Here is an 18,390-nt window from a genome sequence, read left to right on the forward strand (position 1 = left end):
AGCAGACATTAACCAGGTGGAAATCATGCCACACAATCCTGTGTTATCCGACCACTATCTCATCTCTTTCAATTTACCACTAACGTGCTTCACATACTCGGAGCCTAGATTTTCTTCCAGGCGCACGTTTTGCTCTCTTACAGCAAATGCCTTTATCGACGAGCTCCCTACATCATACTACCTGCACAACGACATCTCCTCTAGTTTATGTTCAAACCCCAGCTCAACCGAAATTAATCTACTCGCGGACAGAATCGACTCTACTTTGCGTAAAACTCTAGATGCCGTTGCTCCCCTCAAAAGGAAGAAAATCACAGACAAGAAGCTAGCACCTTGGTATAATGACCATACTCGTGCTCTCAAACAAGCCACACGAAAACTCGAAAGAAAATGGCGCTCCACCAAACTACAGGTTTTTCTCCTGGCGTGGAAGGAAAGTCTCCTAAATTACAAGCATGCCCTCACAGCTACCAGATCCAAATATTTCTCTACTCTTATTGAGAGAAACAAGGACAATCCTAGGTACCTGTTTAGCACTATTGCCAGATTAACCAAGAGTCCTGCATCAGTTAACCCTACCATACCAGCAATCTATAGTAGCAGTGACTTCATGAACTTCTTTGACAGTAAAATCTTAAAGATAAGAGACACAATACAAAAATTCTCATCAACTTCTGGTTCCTGCCTGGCCAGTCCCGTTCCAGATTATGTAGACATGTCTATTAGGCCCGCCTCGCGCTTTGAATCTTTTATACCCATTGAATTTGGCGACTTTTCTTCTCTTCTCAATTCATCTAATAACTCTACCAGCCAACTTGACCCCATACCAACTGGCTTCCTAAAACAGCTATTGCCTGCAATTGGCACACCATTACTAAATCTTATCAATGCCTCTCTTATGTCTGGACACGTACCTCAGCCCTTCAAAGTAGCAGTTATCAAGCCTATTCTGAAAAAGCCTAATCTTGATCCCAATGACCTGTCAAACTATAGGCCCATCTCGAACCTTCCATTCCTCTCAAAAATTCTGGAAAAAGCGGTATCAAAGCAACTCTGTGCCTTTTTACACTCTAACAACATTTTGGAAGTTTTCCAGTCTGGATTTAGACCTCACCACAGTACGGAAACCGCTCTCCTGAAAGTGCTCAACGACCTTCTACTCTCCTGTGACAATGGCTGTATCTCTCTTCTTGTGCTAATAGACCTAAGTGCAGCCTTTGATACCATCGATCATTGTATCCTCCTTGACCGCCTCGAAAACCTGGTTGGCATAAGTGGACATGCCCTATCTTGGTTTAGATCTTATCTATCAGAACGATATCAGTTTGTCTCCATCAACAACGAATCCTCCGCTCGTTCCAGAGTAAAATATGGTATACTTCAAGGATCTGTGCTTGGACCTCTGCTCTTCTCGTTATACATGTTGCCTCTTGGCGATATCATCCGTAAACATGACATTAATTTCCACTGTTACGCGGATGACATATCAGTCAAACCGGATGTCCCTCTGAATATTTCAAACATGGAGGCCTGCCTAACAGATGTAAAGAATTGGATGGCCCGAAACTTTCTCCTCCTTAACCCGGACAAAACCGAAATATTGGTCATAGGCCAAAATTCAATCAGGAGCAAACTCACTCATTTTACATTGGACCTTGATGGTGTCTCCCTTGCCCCGAGTGCAGCCATCAAAGACCTTGGTGTTGTTATTGATCCCGAGCTCTCCTTTGAAACTCACATAACTAACACCTCTAGGACTGCCTTCTTCCATCTGAGAAATATTACTAAAATCAGGAAAACCGTATCAATTAACGACGCTGAAAAACTAATCCATGCCTTTGTAACATCCAGATTAGACTACTGTAATGCCCTCCTGTCAGGATGTGCAAACGTCTCATTAAAACCCCTTCAGCTGGTGCAAAATGCAGCTGCTCGAATCTTAACTAAAACTAAACGCTTTGAGCACATCACCCCAGTTCTGGCCTCTCTCCATTGGCTACCTATTAAATACCGGATCATTTTTAAAATACTCTTACTCACATTTAAGGCTTTAAATGGGCTTGCCCCCCCCTATCTTAAGGACCTTCTTCATCCATATCTTCCGCAGAGAGCCCTTCGCTCCCAAAATGCCGGGCTTCTCACCATTCCAAGAGTGGGCAAAACTACTGTAGGCGGTAGAGCCTTTTCCTATCAAGCCCCTCTCCTGTGGAACAGTTTACCCTCTGAGATTCGGGGAACAGACTCTCTCTCCACCTTTAAGTCTAGGCTCAAAACATATCTATATAGTAAATCCTTCAGCTGAAGGACATGGCCTGGTGCTGGCGTGGATCATAGAGTCTCTGGTGGACTAAGTGGTCATTGCTTTCATGGACCCTGTGCCGTGATCTGGTGTTGACTGTCTTAGGGTCGCCCTCATGACTATGCCGGTCCCTTGCCTCCCGTCCCCTAGGTATGCTGCCATAATGTTAGCCTGCCGGGGTCTTTCCTTGTTGCACACCTTTTTCTCTGCCCCTCCTCTCCTGCCTCTCTGTTCTACATCCCTGCCATTCTTATCATCCACTAACCACTGTTTTCTGTTTGCTTCCTATTCCCTGCTCCGGGCTCCTGTCCGGAGCTGTAGCCAAAGCGTCTCATCTCGTTTTCCAGTCCTGCTACCTCACTGCCCTGCCCATCAAAGCCAACTGCATTCCAAGACCCGGACATCCTAGGAGACATTCTTATAATCACTCTACTGTTAACTGCTATTGTTTGTCAATAACAAATGTACATTGCATAATTTTGTGTCTAACTATCTGCCCAGTGCCGACCAGAAGCAGATGGGCCCCCCCATGAGCCCGGTTCTACTCAAGGTTTCTTCCTGATAGGGAGTTTTTCCTTGCCACTGTTGCCTTAGGCTTGCTCTCAGGGGGTCTCAGGCCTGGGAACAATGTAAAGCTGCTTTGTGACAACTTGTGTTGTAAAAAGCGCTATACAAATAAAAATGAATTGAATTGAATTGAATTATGAAGTCAGGACCAAATTCTTGAACAGCAGGTTTGCATGAGCTGAAATAAGTCACGCTGGGGGGCTGTTGGAAATGTTTTATAACTTACATGCGTAAGGGTTAATATCACAACTGGAGTTGCTATCTGCCTTATCTCTCTAACTGTGCATATATGTGCGCATTCACGTGTATGTGCATGAGCACATGTCCAAAGCTTTAGCATGTGTTTTGTCTTTTGGCCCACTCCCCCCTCCCCCCTTCCATTGTGTCTGATGTGGCTGAAGTCTGCAACTAATTAGGCTCATAAATCATAAATCGTTCATCGCTTAGATGAAGACATTGTGAGATTCTACACAATTTTTCCTACATTTTAATATATAATTTATGCATCTACATCCAGAACGCAAGGAGATACGGCTGTGTAAAAAACTTACTGTTCAAAGCCGGGAGTAAAATATCTTTCCCAGCCTTTGTTCACAGCTATGCACACCTGTGCCTGATTGGTTGCTTGACAACATTCCAAAACAAACTGTCACTTGACACTAGCTGTCTCTCGCTCTACTGCAACAATTTAAATATCAACTGTTAAACTGGTCAGAGTGAGGAGATACCAAAGGCGGAACAAAGGCTAGTAATTCAAAAAACGTAAATCACAGCTCTTAGATGAAGACATTGTGAGAATCTACACAGATTTTCCTCCTGTTTGATGTATAATTTATGTCACTAGTCCCAGAAATAAGGGAGAAATGGTAATTTGAAAAGTTTGTGAAAGATGTGTTGCTGTCTGCCTCATAATACTACTCAACACAGGAACACAAGATCATTTGGAATGCTGCCAAGCAACCAAAATTCAAAACCAGCTGTCATTTGACACCAGCTGTATCTGACTGGCTCTGTTGGAGCAATTTAAATATGAAATTTTAAATGCAGAACAAAGGCTCATAATTCAAAATCTGCACCAAGTGTAGCTCTGTTTATGTGTGTAGAGCCATCGTCGTGTAGAGATACGGCAGTTTAAAACATCTGTAACAGAGGCTGCCATTGTTTCAGAGTCATCAACTTGTCCTTGAAGACTTTATCAGGACCATTGACCAAGATGCAGTATACAAGATGTTAACTTGGGAACTGGTTTTCTTTTCTATAGTGCCACCCATTCATGGATTTACACCAAACTTGATCACCTTAAGCCTATTATCCTATAGATATCAGTTCTCATGTAAATGTGACATGTAATGTAAATGTTAAATAGGTCAATTTTTTGCCATTGTGAAATACTTGTATTATACGCAAGAATGATTGCCATTAGAAGAAGCCAAATGATTTTTGCCATCTCAGGTCAGTGAAAGTTGACCTGAGCCTAGGTATCTGGGACAATGAATGTTGATCTGGGTGTAGCCGTCTGGAATGTAGCACCAACATTGGGACAGTTGGAGAAATTTTCATACAGATTGGTATTTGACACATCCAAAACAATCCTGCAAAGTTTCATGATGACAGGTCATAGTTAAGTCAGTTTAAGGGCTCCTGAAATTTGATTTGACAGTTGACATTGACACCCACTCTTACACTCACACCTATGGGCAATATAGCATGTCCAATTGACATTACCTGAATGTGTTTGGACTGTGGTAGAAAACCAGAATACCCAGAGGAAACCCACATGAACACAGGGACAAGGTCCAAACTGAATGCAGATGCACCCCGAATTAGTATAGTATAGTATAGTATAGTAACCTAGCTGCCAAGTTTGGTAGCTCTAGCATATATAGTTTTTGCTGTGTAAACACTTTTAGGGCAGAAAAATAAAAATAATAAAAATCGGAACAAACACAATAGGGTTCCAGCACTACGTGCTTGGACCCCTAATAATAATAATAATAATAATAATAATAATGATAATAAATATAGCTGCAAGCAGCAATGAAGGGGCCAAGCACCTCAGGGCCACCAGGTAGACAACTAATGAGAACAACCCCTGACCAAGACACCAATCCATTACAGCCTGAACAGACACATTGACACCCACTCTTATACTCACACCTATAGGCAATATAGCGTATCCAATTGACATTACCTGAATGTGTCTGGACTGTGGTGGAAAAACCAGAATACTCAGAGGAAAGCCACATGAACACAGGAACAAGGTACAAACTGAATGCAGACGCACTCCGAGCTTGAAACCTCCATAATGTTAGGCAGTACTGCTACCCATCTGCACCACCGTACTGCCCCCCACTACATGTATGTCAAGCTTAAACATAAGCAGTGCCATAAAATGCAGTGTGCCTTCTTGGGACATTGCAATAAGAAGTGCCAACGCTGCTGGAGGAGAGCAATTTTTGGGTATTTGAAAAAATCCAAAATCGTGGGAAAAATAGCAGAGAACATACCATATTAGCTGATATATAATAACATGTCCCTGATTAGAAAAGGACCCCCCATTTTTCAACACCTTTTTTTGGTAACAGACTTTTTGAAGATCAAATCTTAATTTTTAAAGAAAATACTTTCATTTGACATGAATTTAACAAAACACACATAATAAAACAAGGTATGCTGATCTTTTAAATGAAATTGTCACATTTAAATAAAAATAAAATGTAATCATATTGTCAAATGAATTGTTGTTAATGTATAATGACATTAAAAGGTCTAGTCATCCCATGCAAGACAACCCCACTTTTGAGTACTTGAAGTAAAAAAAATAAAAGTCTTTCGTTCAGGCCAATACTGAAAGTCCAAGTGTTTCTTCAACACTATTTAGTGTATTAGTTGTGGCAGTAGGGTAAAAGGTGCAGGAGTGCTACAAACTGATTGTATCTTAGCAGCCATGCCATTTGGACATTGAACTATGTGTTCATTTCCCAGTTAGGAACTGACATGTAATGATGTAATGATCTACAAGAAATTGGTCACAATATCTGCTTTTCTTTGTGTGGTCTGTGCCTTGTGATGCCCATTACAACAAAATGTCATTAAAATCTAAGTACATGGACACATGGGTGTTTAAACCTGTTTTTCAGTATAGCACCCCAAAGTGCAGAGATATGGCCACTCTACCTTTATTGTGACTTCACGGGCGAATTTGTGGGTACACTGTGGCCACATTGTTCAAACTGGCAACTATCATTTAACAACTGTTAAAGACAATGGTCCAAAGGGGTAATACACAAAACCTCATTGTGCCATAACTCTAGGAGGAGGTGGTTAAATGTGTTTTTGACAAAATCAAAGATGGATGAAACACAAAATGGCTGACACAGAGGTTTCGTAAGTTCCCAGATAGGATCTTCAACTTTGATGAAGCAAAGAAATTTAGTTGAAATATCTGCTTTTCTGCCAGAATAATGGGTATTTACATGATTTCTTAATTATATAACGCCCACTCCAACAAAGCATTGCTGAGATATGACTCACTTCCTGTTTTGGTGTCTTCACCATGGAATTTCATTGGACAACAGCGGCCGTATCGTTTGCCCTAGCAAAATTCTTTGAATAACATTTGGTCAGAACCCTCTGTAGATGATACGGACCAAATTTGGTGCTGATAGGATCAACGGTCTAGGACTAGTTCCCAAAAGTAGGTTTTTCGACAAATTGAAAATGTGATTTTCTTTTCCAAAAATCCATTACAGTAGATGAGTCTATTCAATTCATCATGACCCAGGGATTCAGCTGAAATAAGGATCACAACTCTAGGACAAACGGTTCAAAAGTAATAAGCAAAAATGTTTTCTGAAATTTGGCCTGTTGGTGGCGCTACAGGGATTGACAGATTGACTCCAAATTTGGTGCCTAGATACCTTGGACTGTTCTCTATGAGGGTGCCAGATTCCACCAACATCCACCTAGGGCTTCTACGGCCTGAAAAAATGATTATACCAAGATGGCCGAAAAACAAAATGGCCGACACACAGGTTTCATGCTTTCCCACCTAGGTCCTTCACTGTGATGATGCACAAGAAATTTGGTTGAAACATCTGCGTAGGTTCCAAAGCTATAGGCATTTGAATTTTTTTCTCTGTTTTCTGGTATAGCGCCCCCCCCATGGCGAAATTTCATGAAACTTAGTGGGTACCCAATATTCCCCGTGGCAATAAAGTATAGCAATTTTGGCATGACTGCAATCTAGCATTGCTGACTAGCATTGCTCACTTCCTGTTTTGGTGTCTTCAGCATGGAAATTCATTGGACGACAGCGGCCACATCTGTTGTCCTAGCAAAATTCTAGCCACATCTGTTGTCCTAGCAAAATTCTTTGAATAACATTTGGTCAGAACCCTCTGTAGATGATACGGACCAAATTTGGTGCTGATAGGATCAACGGTCTAGGACTAGTTCCCAAAAGTAGGTTTTTCGACAAATTGAAAATGTGATTTTCTTTTCCAAAAATCCATTACAGTAGATGAGTCTATTCAATTCATCATGACCCAGGGATTCAGCTGAAATAAGGATCACAACTCTAGGACAAACGGTTCAAAAGTAATAAGCAAAAATGTTTTCTGAAATTTGGCCTGTTGGTGGCGCTACAGGGATTGACAGATTGACTCCAAATTTGGTGCCTAGATACCTTGGACTGTTCTCTATGAGGGTGCCAGATTCCACCAACATCCACCTAGGGCTTCTACGGCCTGAAAAAATGATTATACCAAGATGGCCGAAAAACAAAATGGCCGACACACAGGTTTCATGCTTTCCCACCTAGGTCCTTCACTGTGATGATGCACAAGAAATTTGGTTGAAACATCTGCGTAGGTTCCAAAGCTATAGGCATTTGAATTTTTTTCTCTGTTTTCTGGTATAGCGCCCCCCCCATGGCGAAATTTCATGAAACTTAGTGGGTACCCAATATTCCCCGTGGCAATAAAGTATAGCAATTTTGGCATGACTGCAATCTAGCATTGCTGACTAGCATTGCTCACTTCCTGTTTTGGTGTCTTCAGCATGGAAATTCATTGGTCGACAGCGGCCACATCTGTTGTCCTAGCAAAATTCTAGCCACATCTGTTGTCCTAGCAAAATTCTTTGAATAGATTTTGGTCACACCCGTCTGTAGATGATATGGACCACATTTGGTGGTGATAGGATCAACGACCTAGAACTAGTTCGCAAAAGTAGGTTTTTCGAAAAATTCAAAATGGTGGAAAATCCAATATGGCGGACTTTAACGTCAATGGGTGCATTCGAATCGTCATGACCCAAGGATTCAGGGGGGAAAAGATCACAACTCTAGGACAAACGGTTCAAAAGTTATAAGTAAAAGTGTACCTTGAAGTTTGGCCTGTTGGTGGCGCTACAGAGTTGGATGGATTGACCCCAAATTTGAGGCCTGGATACTTTGGACTATCCTCTATCAATGTACCAAATTTCATAAAAATCCACTAAGGGATTCTATGGGCTGTCATAGACTCCCAGAGGAGAAAGTATAATAATAATAGTGAAAAATTCTAACAATTACAATAGGTGCCTAGCACCTTCGGTGCTTGGCCTCTAATAATAATAATAATAATAATAACAACCACACTAATAATAATAAGGGACACATTAACATGTAGGTTCATAGGAGCAGGCAGCTGCCTTTGGGCAACCACACCAATAATAATAACTAGATTTGTGTGCATTTTCTGAAGAAAATGCGAAGTGTGGTTGCCTGTGTGCATTATTGAGCATATGCACTATTTGAGTTGCCGTGTGCCGTCTCTCCCCTCTATTTGACGCTGTGAGCTCCCTTTGACAAAGGAATATGTTTACATGACTTAGAGCGAAGATTGAATTGGGAGTCTATTTTGGCTCATAATTCAAAAACCGTTCATCAAGGCACGGTTAGAATCTGCACAAGCGCACTTCTATTTTGATGTATAATTTATGTGTGTAGAGGCAGAATTGACATAGATTTCAAACCTATGTTCTTGTTGCTCACCTAAACTCTTATGGGCAGCGTCGTTACCAACTGAGCTAAAGACAATCTGCTTTTTTTCCTATCGGAAACAACGCTATCTAATCAAGTCTCAGGGAGTGACACAACCGCTGAAACTGCTCGGTTACCTGCTACCCCACTGGCTTTACACAGGGCTCACACGACCAACTCGTTTCAGCTCTGCTACAAAATGCGTTTAGAGCCGGGATTCGCGGAGATCCAGCAGTTTTAAAATACGTTCTAATGCGGAAGTGAAATCGGGAGTTTTTGTATATTGGGCTTGCCGTCTCCCTCTCCCTCTCCCTGCAAACGTGCTCTGTCTCTTGTGGTGGAGCCAGAGCCATGGTGGAGCCTGACACAGAAGAGTAACAGTACGTCTCTCTGATTGGCTCCGTTGCAACAATTTAAATATCGAATGTTAATCTCAAAAGAGCAAGGGGATACCAAACACTGAACATAATTCAAAAACCGTTCGTCATAGCGCTGAATCGACATTGTGAGAATCTGCACAAGTGTTGCTCTGTTTTGATACATAATTTATGCATGTAGAGGCAGAATTTGCAGAGCTGCAGCAGTTAAAAAAGTTTGTAACAGAAGAGTGCGAGCTGAAGCAACCAGGCAACCACACTAAAAATAGAATGCATCCACTCAAAAGTCACACTTAGCACAATATGATGAATCCTTACCCAATTCATTCACAAGGGGAGTCTTGCTCACGTTCAGCTCCTCCAGCATTTGGTCCACGCTGTCAGATGGGATTTTGTGTGCTCTGGTGGTATTTCCATAAGGCAGGGGGTCCAAGTTCCCATTTTGTAATCCATTGTGTGGCTTCCTGACAGGCATGAATTGCAGTCCGCTCTGTGTGTTCCTGTAGGTCACAGTCCTGGTCACCTTATTTGCAGTGGCTTTGCTGCCGCTGCTCCCCCGCCTCTGCTTCTGTGAGCCTGCAGCACTAGTCCTTTTCCTCCTGCGCGGCTCGCCCCGGGCCCGGGCGGCCTCGCTGCCTCCTGTCCGGCAGGGGGGGTGGGCACTGTTGCTCTGCCGGCCCGGCCTGGAGTGCCGGTCCTTATGGCTGTGCAGAGAGTTAAACTGGTGGATGAACTCCTCGCAGTGCTGCAGGTGGTGCTCCGGTTCCCAAGTGTCCTCGTTGCTGCCGTAACCCTTCCACCGGATCAGATACTCCCATTTGCCTTTTTTGTTCTTTCGTTTGTCTACTATTCTGTCCACCTGAAGCACCGTGATTCCAGGACACATGGAAGACACAGAGAGACAGTGTTAGAACAACAAGAGGAAGAGATCCATTTGATGTGAAGGCCCTGGATAACATTCTGTTCAAACTAACAGCTCACTTAGGTTTTATATTATTCAAAATATGTATGTAATGTCCTCACTTGTTACATATATTTAAAAAGACACACCTAAACTTAAATAACTTCTGTGCATTTCCTCCTTATCACCATCTCCCCCATTTCTGGCTCATTTGGCAAGCAACCAGCCTTTCACCACAACTCATTTTTGTGTTGGTGTTATAACATGTCAACACAGCCTCGCAACACACCTAAACGCAACCACCACTTCTCTCGATTTCTATTCCTATGTATTTATATCCTCATGGTTAGCCACTCAACTGAGCCCAACTGAGGCTCTAAACAACTCTACACTAATGCACAGACTATATATAACTGTGTTGTGTACATTCTGATTTTGCCAGACTTCCTGGATTTATCCAAAACATATTGTTATGTTGGGTTTCTTCCATTCAAGTCTTCCAGGTTGGCAGAATGGAGCTCAGCTCACAGAGACAACACTGAAAGTGTATTAGGCCTGGTCATTAAACTGCAGTATTTATGAAATAAAGGCAACTAGTCTGTTTAATATTTATAACACTGATGGTATGTTTTTCAATAAGGATGCAAGGGTTGGAAATTATGTAGCTTTAAAAAAATTAAAATGAATTAAAAGAACCTTCCATGGCATTATCACAACCTTCAGAGACAGATATGGCTTATGCTTTTCTTCAAGGCACCTGTACACATTAATTATGAATTAAAAACATTTATTAAATGTGAGTCTAGATATTCATCTTGCTTACATATTAAAACAATGCAATAACCATCTTTTGTTCATGTGAAACAAACCTGCTTTCCCTATAACAACAACATGACTTTTGGGCAACACAACATCCAAGATCAGGCAAAAGTATGCAGTTACGTGTATTTTGATATCACCAAGGGTCAATTTAAAATCTTAATCTTCCTTCCAAATAGTCAAACAAGATCATTAAATTCCTGTATTAACAGAACAATTCAATGTTTCCTTTTTCCTGATGCACCCCCATCCAAAATTCTGTGTGTACCTTTGTGTTCCTCTGTTGAAGCAGTTGTATACTTCTGTAGCAAAGGGCGAGAGCCATCACCCCACCCGGCCTCAAACCCAGGTCAACAGGGTATCAACCTGCAGCTTTGACCACAACGCCAAAGAGCCAGGCTCGTTGGTATGGCAATCAGAGCGCATATTCAACCGTAGTGACAGCACTCTGTCACAACTTCTCTACATTCATATCCTGATGTTGATAAAGTCCCTATGGTTTGTAGTATACAGCTCACCAGTTCAAACACATAAACTACACCACCTTTCTGTTTATTTCAGATTTTTATTAAACTAAGAATAAAGAAACACTTCTCTGTAGAGAGACTGTCCACTCAAAGGATAATGCCATACTGGTAACAGAAAGCTCTCGGGGCACTGAGACTTTGGTTGTAATTTTATTACCCAAAACAAATCCAAATAAATTTCAGCAAGGTCACTAATGGGCAATTGCAGATACATAGGAAACAAAATTGTGATGCAAATTCAGAATGGATCAAAAAATACAGTGCATCCATCTACTATATAGCCTGGTGGAGATGGATGAGACGTAACACATGTGACAGTAACACAATCCTGATATTCTAAGTAATATCCCTATGTGACTTTCATTTATATTTTAAAAACAGAGATCATCAACATCATCAACATAAATCATTTAATTTGTATGGAAATACCTTGGTTAATGGAATGCTCACTGTTCCCTTGCATTGCTTGATCACCAAATATCACACCATAGCTTTAAGAGCTCATTGTTTATCCTAGCAACTGCCTGACAACATCTTCAGAGAATTTTTTTTCATCTGACTGTGCTGCACAAGAAGTCTGTCACATCAAACAAGAGAGGCAGTAACTGAGGTAAATGCTCAGCACAGTTCTCTCTCATGTCAGTTCTTGTTCATTATTATAAAAAAGAATGAAGGCAATGTTAGATAAATGAAACAATATACAATAAGCTCATGTATTAGGCCCACACAAACTAGATTACACGCTAAGTTATTGATAATCAGTTGCATGCTAATAGTCAGTGGAAACACATGTGTTTGCTTGCAGCATGCCAAATATCAGAAAGAGGAAGACAGACAGGGGAGTCCCATTTCCTTTGCTGGAGAGGGCTTCAGATGAAATAAAACAAGGCAAATCAGTCAGGGGAGTGACCAAATCGTATGGCATTTGCCATGTGACCCTGTACCATTTTCACAAGAAGAGGCAGAAGCTGGAGTGCCAGGGATTCAAATCACTTCCCGGAGTAGGGTACTGGACCCTCAAGAGGGTTTTCTCCGCAGAACAGGAAATCCTGAGAAACTACCTGATGGAGGCAGCTGATTTGTACTATGGGTTGAGCCCAAAGGAGGTACATATTAAGCTAGATTAGGCTATATGTAGATTTATTATGTATTCAAGTAATTCACAAAAATTTATTCATTTTAGGTACAGAAGTTTGCCTATGATTTAGCAAAGGCCTACAACTGAAACTAATCCTGAAACCTGGGCAGAGAAAGGGATGGCTGGAGCTGACTGGTTTACAGCTTTTTTGAAAAGACACCCTACCCTTTCTATATGAATCCCTCAGGCTACCAGCCTCTCGCGGGCTACAAGCTTCAATAAAACAAATGTCAACAAGTTTTTTGACAACCTGTCTGCTGTCCTGACCAAACACCAATTTGCTGCACAAGACATCTGGAATATGGACGAGACAGGAATCAACACTGTCCAAAATCCTGGAAAAATTGTGGCCAGAAAGAGAGTCAAACAAGTCGGCGCAGTGACATTTGCAGAACGGGGTACTCTCATCACACTTGCGTGTGCTGTAAATGCCTTGGGAAATTCCATCCCATCATTACTCATATTCCCCCGCAAAAAGTTCCACCCTTTCTTTACCAACAATGGCCCTCCTGGTGGCCCACCTATTGGTATAGCAAATGGGTCTGGATGGATGCAAGAGGAAGGCTTTTTGGTCTTTCTCAAGCACTTCCAGACTCACACTAAGTCCTCACTGGAGTCAAAAGTGCTGCTACCTCTGGACAATTATTCCTCCCACCTTTCTTTGGAGGGGATTGATTTTTGCAGGAGCCATGGGATCATCCTCCTCTAATTCCCCACACACTGTTCCCATAAACTGCAGCCCTTAGATCACAGTGTATATGGGCCACTGAAGAGGCTCGTCAACAACTGCTGTGACAGTTGGATGAAAGCTCATCCAGGAGTCACAATGACCATTTATGATCTGCCGAGCATTGCGATGAGTGCTCTTCCCCTGGCTGCATCGCCATCAGATATTCAGGCAGGGTTTGCATGCACTGGAATTTGGCCTTTTAATAGAGATATTTTCAGTGACAGCGACTTTGCACCATCCCTAGTCACAGACGCGGACGGGATGGTTGTAATGGTGAGGTGACTGTATTTAAATCAATTTTGCAACCATTACATATTTCATAAAATCACTTAAATACATTGTTTCAGTAGTTGACAACTGACGTTTATAATATAGCAAACTGGCTATTCCAGTGTAAATAGTTTTTGATTTATTGGGAAAATCGCAAAAAGTGTTACAACCATCCCTGGTCTCCCCTACAGCGATCTGACGACTTTGAAAGTTATGTAGGGTGAACCTGGCCTTAGCAGTGTGAACGCAAATGCGTCCTGGGCCACACTGAAGGACCGCCTACTCAACTGACATCCTCTGCCTAAGCGCGCCAATGGCGTTCACACCAGTGTGATTAGCTGTTTAGGGCGTAAGAAAAAACTGGTGCGATTAGAACACGAGATTGGAAAAATTCTACCTAAAAAAGTTAGCAAATGCTAAAACTATTAGAAGCTTTATAACGCTAATGAAAACATAACAAACCATGTGCGCTACATAGTATGAAAAATATGTTCTGATTTTTCTGACAGTGGCGACTGGTGAGCTGGAAACAGGGGAGGCTGAAACATTACATTTAAATCTATTATTACTTTCAACCTGTTCCCCTTTATCCTCCTTGATTAACAATAAAACAAATAATTCACAGAATAATTGACACCACTGCCTAAATAGAGTAAATGATTATGCTCGCGAAACAGCGCAGATTGTCCGTAGTTTGTGGGCTATTGCGAAAGCTACAGCATGACGTTGTTTAATTTACTGAGCAAATTTTACTGTTGTTTTTAGTTAAAATGAGATTAGATGAAATCTATACAAAGTATTTACCTATAGAATAGTGTGAATAAGCACGGTTGTACAATTTTACATACATAATATAGGACAGCCTGATGTTGTCCCTACAATTTGAACATGTCAGTATGTTCTTACATTCCACAGAACAAGAATAAGACACGTAACCCTTTGGTGAATTATTATGTGAATTTAGTTAAGAAATTAAATGAATAAACTTTGTGTTAATAATTATAACCTTGCTATAATATTAATTATAATATTACTTAATATAAGCCAGACAATTTATGAATGGTAAAACTCTAATCAAACATCACTGATGAGAAACCAGAGTAGAATGATGATGAAACCTTAACTGTTTTTCATTATGACTCAATGTATTGTTGCTGTTCCAAAAGGAAGTGCTGACCTTTCTGCAGCTCTGCCAGAATGCGCAATACGAAACACACAAATTACTTATACATATATACATAGCCTACAATTGCTCTTACATTTTTTTACTGTTGGCAAAGACCACAAAGGATTTAAATTATTTCAAACACAATAGGGATCGATCTTCCATAAAGTCCCATTTCAAATACGCTGCTGATAATACCTTAATACAGTATACATTTGAAAAAGTTCTTCAGCTATTCTCCATTATGTTTAAAATAAAAGGCTTATCCTTATTAGAACACACCCTTTGCATTGAATATAAGAGCCTCTGCTGTGCCCCAGAGCATTTGCCTACTCTTACATTTCTGTGCACAGCATGTAAGTACAGAGAGTGGCTCATCTGTATTGCCATGTCTGAGCCATGTCTTCAGTCTTTGCAGAGCAGCAAAGCATGGTATACCACAGCAGGTTGTAGCATGAAATTCAGTGATACAAAGAGCTGTTTATTTGCATAGCAATTATGCGAAACAAATTATCACAAACTGTTGTTTGAACAGTGATCCTGAGTTTGTATATTCCTTGTTGGTGCTGTTGATGGCACAGAAATTGAAAAAAAAAAAAAAGAAACTCAAAACTTTCATTATGATTTACGTCCCATGACCTAGCTAGTGTAAAATGACTGCAAATGCAGTTACAGTAAAGGTAACATGAAAATATTGGTACATTGCACATTTCCCCCTCTCTCAACAATCCTGGATCTAGCTCATGTTCACCAGTATTGTACAATTGAGCTCATTACATCCTCCTGACCTTTATTGCCATATTCATGTCTAATGTATAACAAATATGCTTTCAGCATACAGACCAGCCAAGCCCCTCACATGTAGGAATTGTAAGAACATGTACATGCATATAAATAAATGTCTGGCACTCAGAATATTGATATGAATATGACACATAAAAAATATGCTCACAGTACCGTACGCACAGTAAATATGCAATATTCCTAACATACGCAACCCAAGATTTTCTCTATTCTTTCCAATATTGTCTGGGTATATGAAGGTATATCTCAATCCAGTGTGTACAAGTAAGGTTAAGATTAAGGTGCAAAAGTAAATATTTGTGAGGGTCAGTTTTTCTGTAGGACACACCGAAAAGGGCATGCTGTATAGTTGTGTAGTAAGAATACCAACTTGTAACTTGGTAGATGTCTATTGCTATCCCAACTAATATCTAGGCTACAGAGTCTGAGATATTCCTGGATTGGCCATATAGTTAAATTTACTTTCTACACACAGTGCTACCATGTGTTACTCTGACTGCCTAATTCAAAGTCATTAAATGCACGTGAACCAACCCCACCACCATTCATTTTATTTGAATCTCTTACTGCTGAATCTTCCTGGGCTCCAAGGAAACAGCAAAACAACCCAGCTAATCAGAAGAAAACCCTCCCTTCTGGTTGCTGAAGAACGAGTGCATTCTGTTTGTAAGTGGTTCTGTTGCGTCAGCTGTGTTTGTGACTGGAAGCGTATTCTGTGGAAAATTCTACCATGCTGCACTTAGTAGAGAAGCATATTATGATACAATAATGTCTGTTTCCATCCTAGCATCTTTCTTTTTAGGCCTTTCTTTGTAGAATGCAATGAAACTGAGGAAGAGCACCATGCTGGCCTGCTATTAGGCCTCATCCAATACTGCAGCAGTTTTTCTACAATTTTCACTGCCTCCATATTTGTGTTTCCATTTCTTCACTTCCTGCTCACTTCTCTGATGCCAGTAATCGCCTACTGATGAGTGACATTTGACTGTCTCTGCTAGCATGCAACATTACCTACGCAATCAGGTAAGCAGCCTTCATTGCAGCTTCCTCACTCAGAGAATATAACCTTCATTTATCTTATAATGTGGATAATGAAGTAGTAAAACAAATTCAGCCTTCAGTTTTTTCTGTGGTGTTTCTTCAGGCAATTCACTTCTTTGTTGGAACTACCTCAACTGAAGTAGCAATCTTCTCTGCTTTTGAGAATATTGCTTTGAAGCCACCTTCGGTTTGCTGGCTGGCAATGACATGTCTCTGTGCCTTCTCTCTTGAAATGTACTTCAGGATGGAGTACTATTTGAGAGGCTGCTTGTATCCTAAAATTCTGCAAGCCATCACAGCAGTAACAACAGAATCGAAGATTCAGTGTAAAGTCACAATCTGGTAGCAGCGATAGAATGACTTAATGTGGCCTGTCTCCATTGTTTAGTGTTGAATGGACAGCAGAAAATTAGTCTATAAAAGCCTGTGTCCTCAGTCCTGACCTGCACCTTGTGACAGACAGGCAGAGTTAGATGCCTGCCTTTCGGGAACATGCAAAGTGAATCTATTCTGCTTCCTCACTAGTTGGGCACAGACCTATTGCTGTCATTAGATTATCTGCATTTGAGATTGACATTTCTTGCAGGTTTTTTTTTTTTGCTGAAAGGAATGCAGCCACCTTCTCAGCTGTGTCAGCACTGTTTCTAGCAAGTGGTATGGCTAAACATTCATGCAGTAATTTCCATGTTTGACACCTGCATTATGTGAACAAAGCACTCCAAGTCTTTGTATATGTATTTTGATGTTATTCACTCTGCCACCATTATCTGCTACTCCAGGTTGTTCCATTGTTAGCAGGTGTGATTCTTTTGAGGTGTAAGAGCTCCTAACTTACCTATACTGTGGGATCGAGGTAAGGCAGGAGCCATGGACTATCACAACCTTAGCCACAGAGCAGTGAAGCCTGCGGACACCATTTCATTAACAGGGGATGAATGATTATAGCTGTCTGTAATGCACTTTGCTTTACGGGAAAACATACGCCAAGGAAAATCTCCATAAACCTCACATTAATTTCAATGGCCAACATGGTGAATGCATATTTTCAGCTGTTCTGTGCCACTCACATCAATGTGTTCATCAGTGAATACCGTTAACAAGCACGCCTTGTGAATTTTGTCAATGATTTACACTCTCATTTCAGCTTCACAACAAAGGAGTATTTACTCAGGATTTTTTTTTTAAAACTGCAGTGCTGACAGTAATTGTCTTAAATATACCAATTCAAATTCAGATTTTCATGTAATGAAATTATTACAGTCAACATCTCTTTCCTCTGTCCAGTTCCCACTAAAGTCAATGTTTCATTCTCCACATGTAATGACGACAGCAATTGATTTTGTCTATTGGCACTTATTCCCTCTATGTACTCCTTAAGGGCTGACCTGATGCCTCTTTTTCACCTGTTTCTATAAGCTGTGATACTGCAATATATCCCATGCTGCAACAACCATTTGATAATATTCCATTTTGTCTCCCACTGAGTGTTTTTCAAGTCCGTAAATCCCTGAGCAACAAATTAAAGACATTCAACCCTTTGTGGCAGCTACACCAAGAGGGATCCTCATATGGAGAGTACTGTAGCATTACACCAGATACATCTTTCCTCAAAACATTCCTTAGGGGCAGATGTAATGCATTTACATTGTAGCACATATAGTAAAAAACATTTAAGTTTGTAGCGGGCAGGTGAAGACTACTTCTTTTGAAATTACTTCATCTGAAAC

General features: G+C 40.9%; 1 protein-coding gene across 1 annotated transcript in view; it reads right to left on the reverse strand.

Moving 5' to 3' along the window:
- LOC118788100 (chromodomain Y-like protein 2) overlaps positions 1-18,390 on the reverse strand; it is a 125,154-nt gene that overhangs the window by 83,237 nt on the left and 23,527 nt on the right. The window contains exon 2 of the mRNA XM_036543971.1: positions 9,587-10,127. Coding sequence (XP_036399864.1) covers positions 9,587-10,127 — 541 coding nt within the window. The remainder of the gene's footprint in view (positions 1-9,586; positions 10,128-18,390) is intronic.

This window comes from Megalops cyprinoides, chromosome 13 (assembly GCF_013368585.1).
Source record: "Megalops cyprinoides isolate fMegCyp1 chromosome 13, fMegCyp1.pri, whole genome shotgun sequence".
Taxonomy (NCBI): Eukaryota; Metazoa; Chordata; class Actinopteri; order Elopiformes; family Megalopidae; genus Megalops; species Megalops cyprinoides.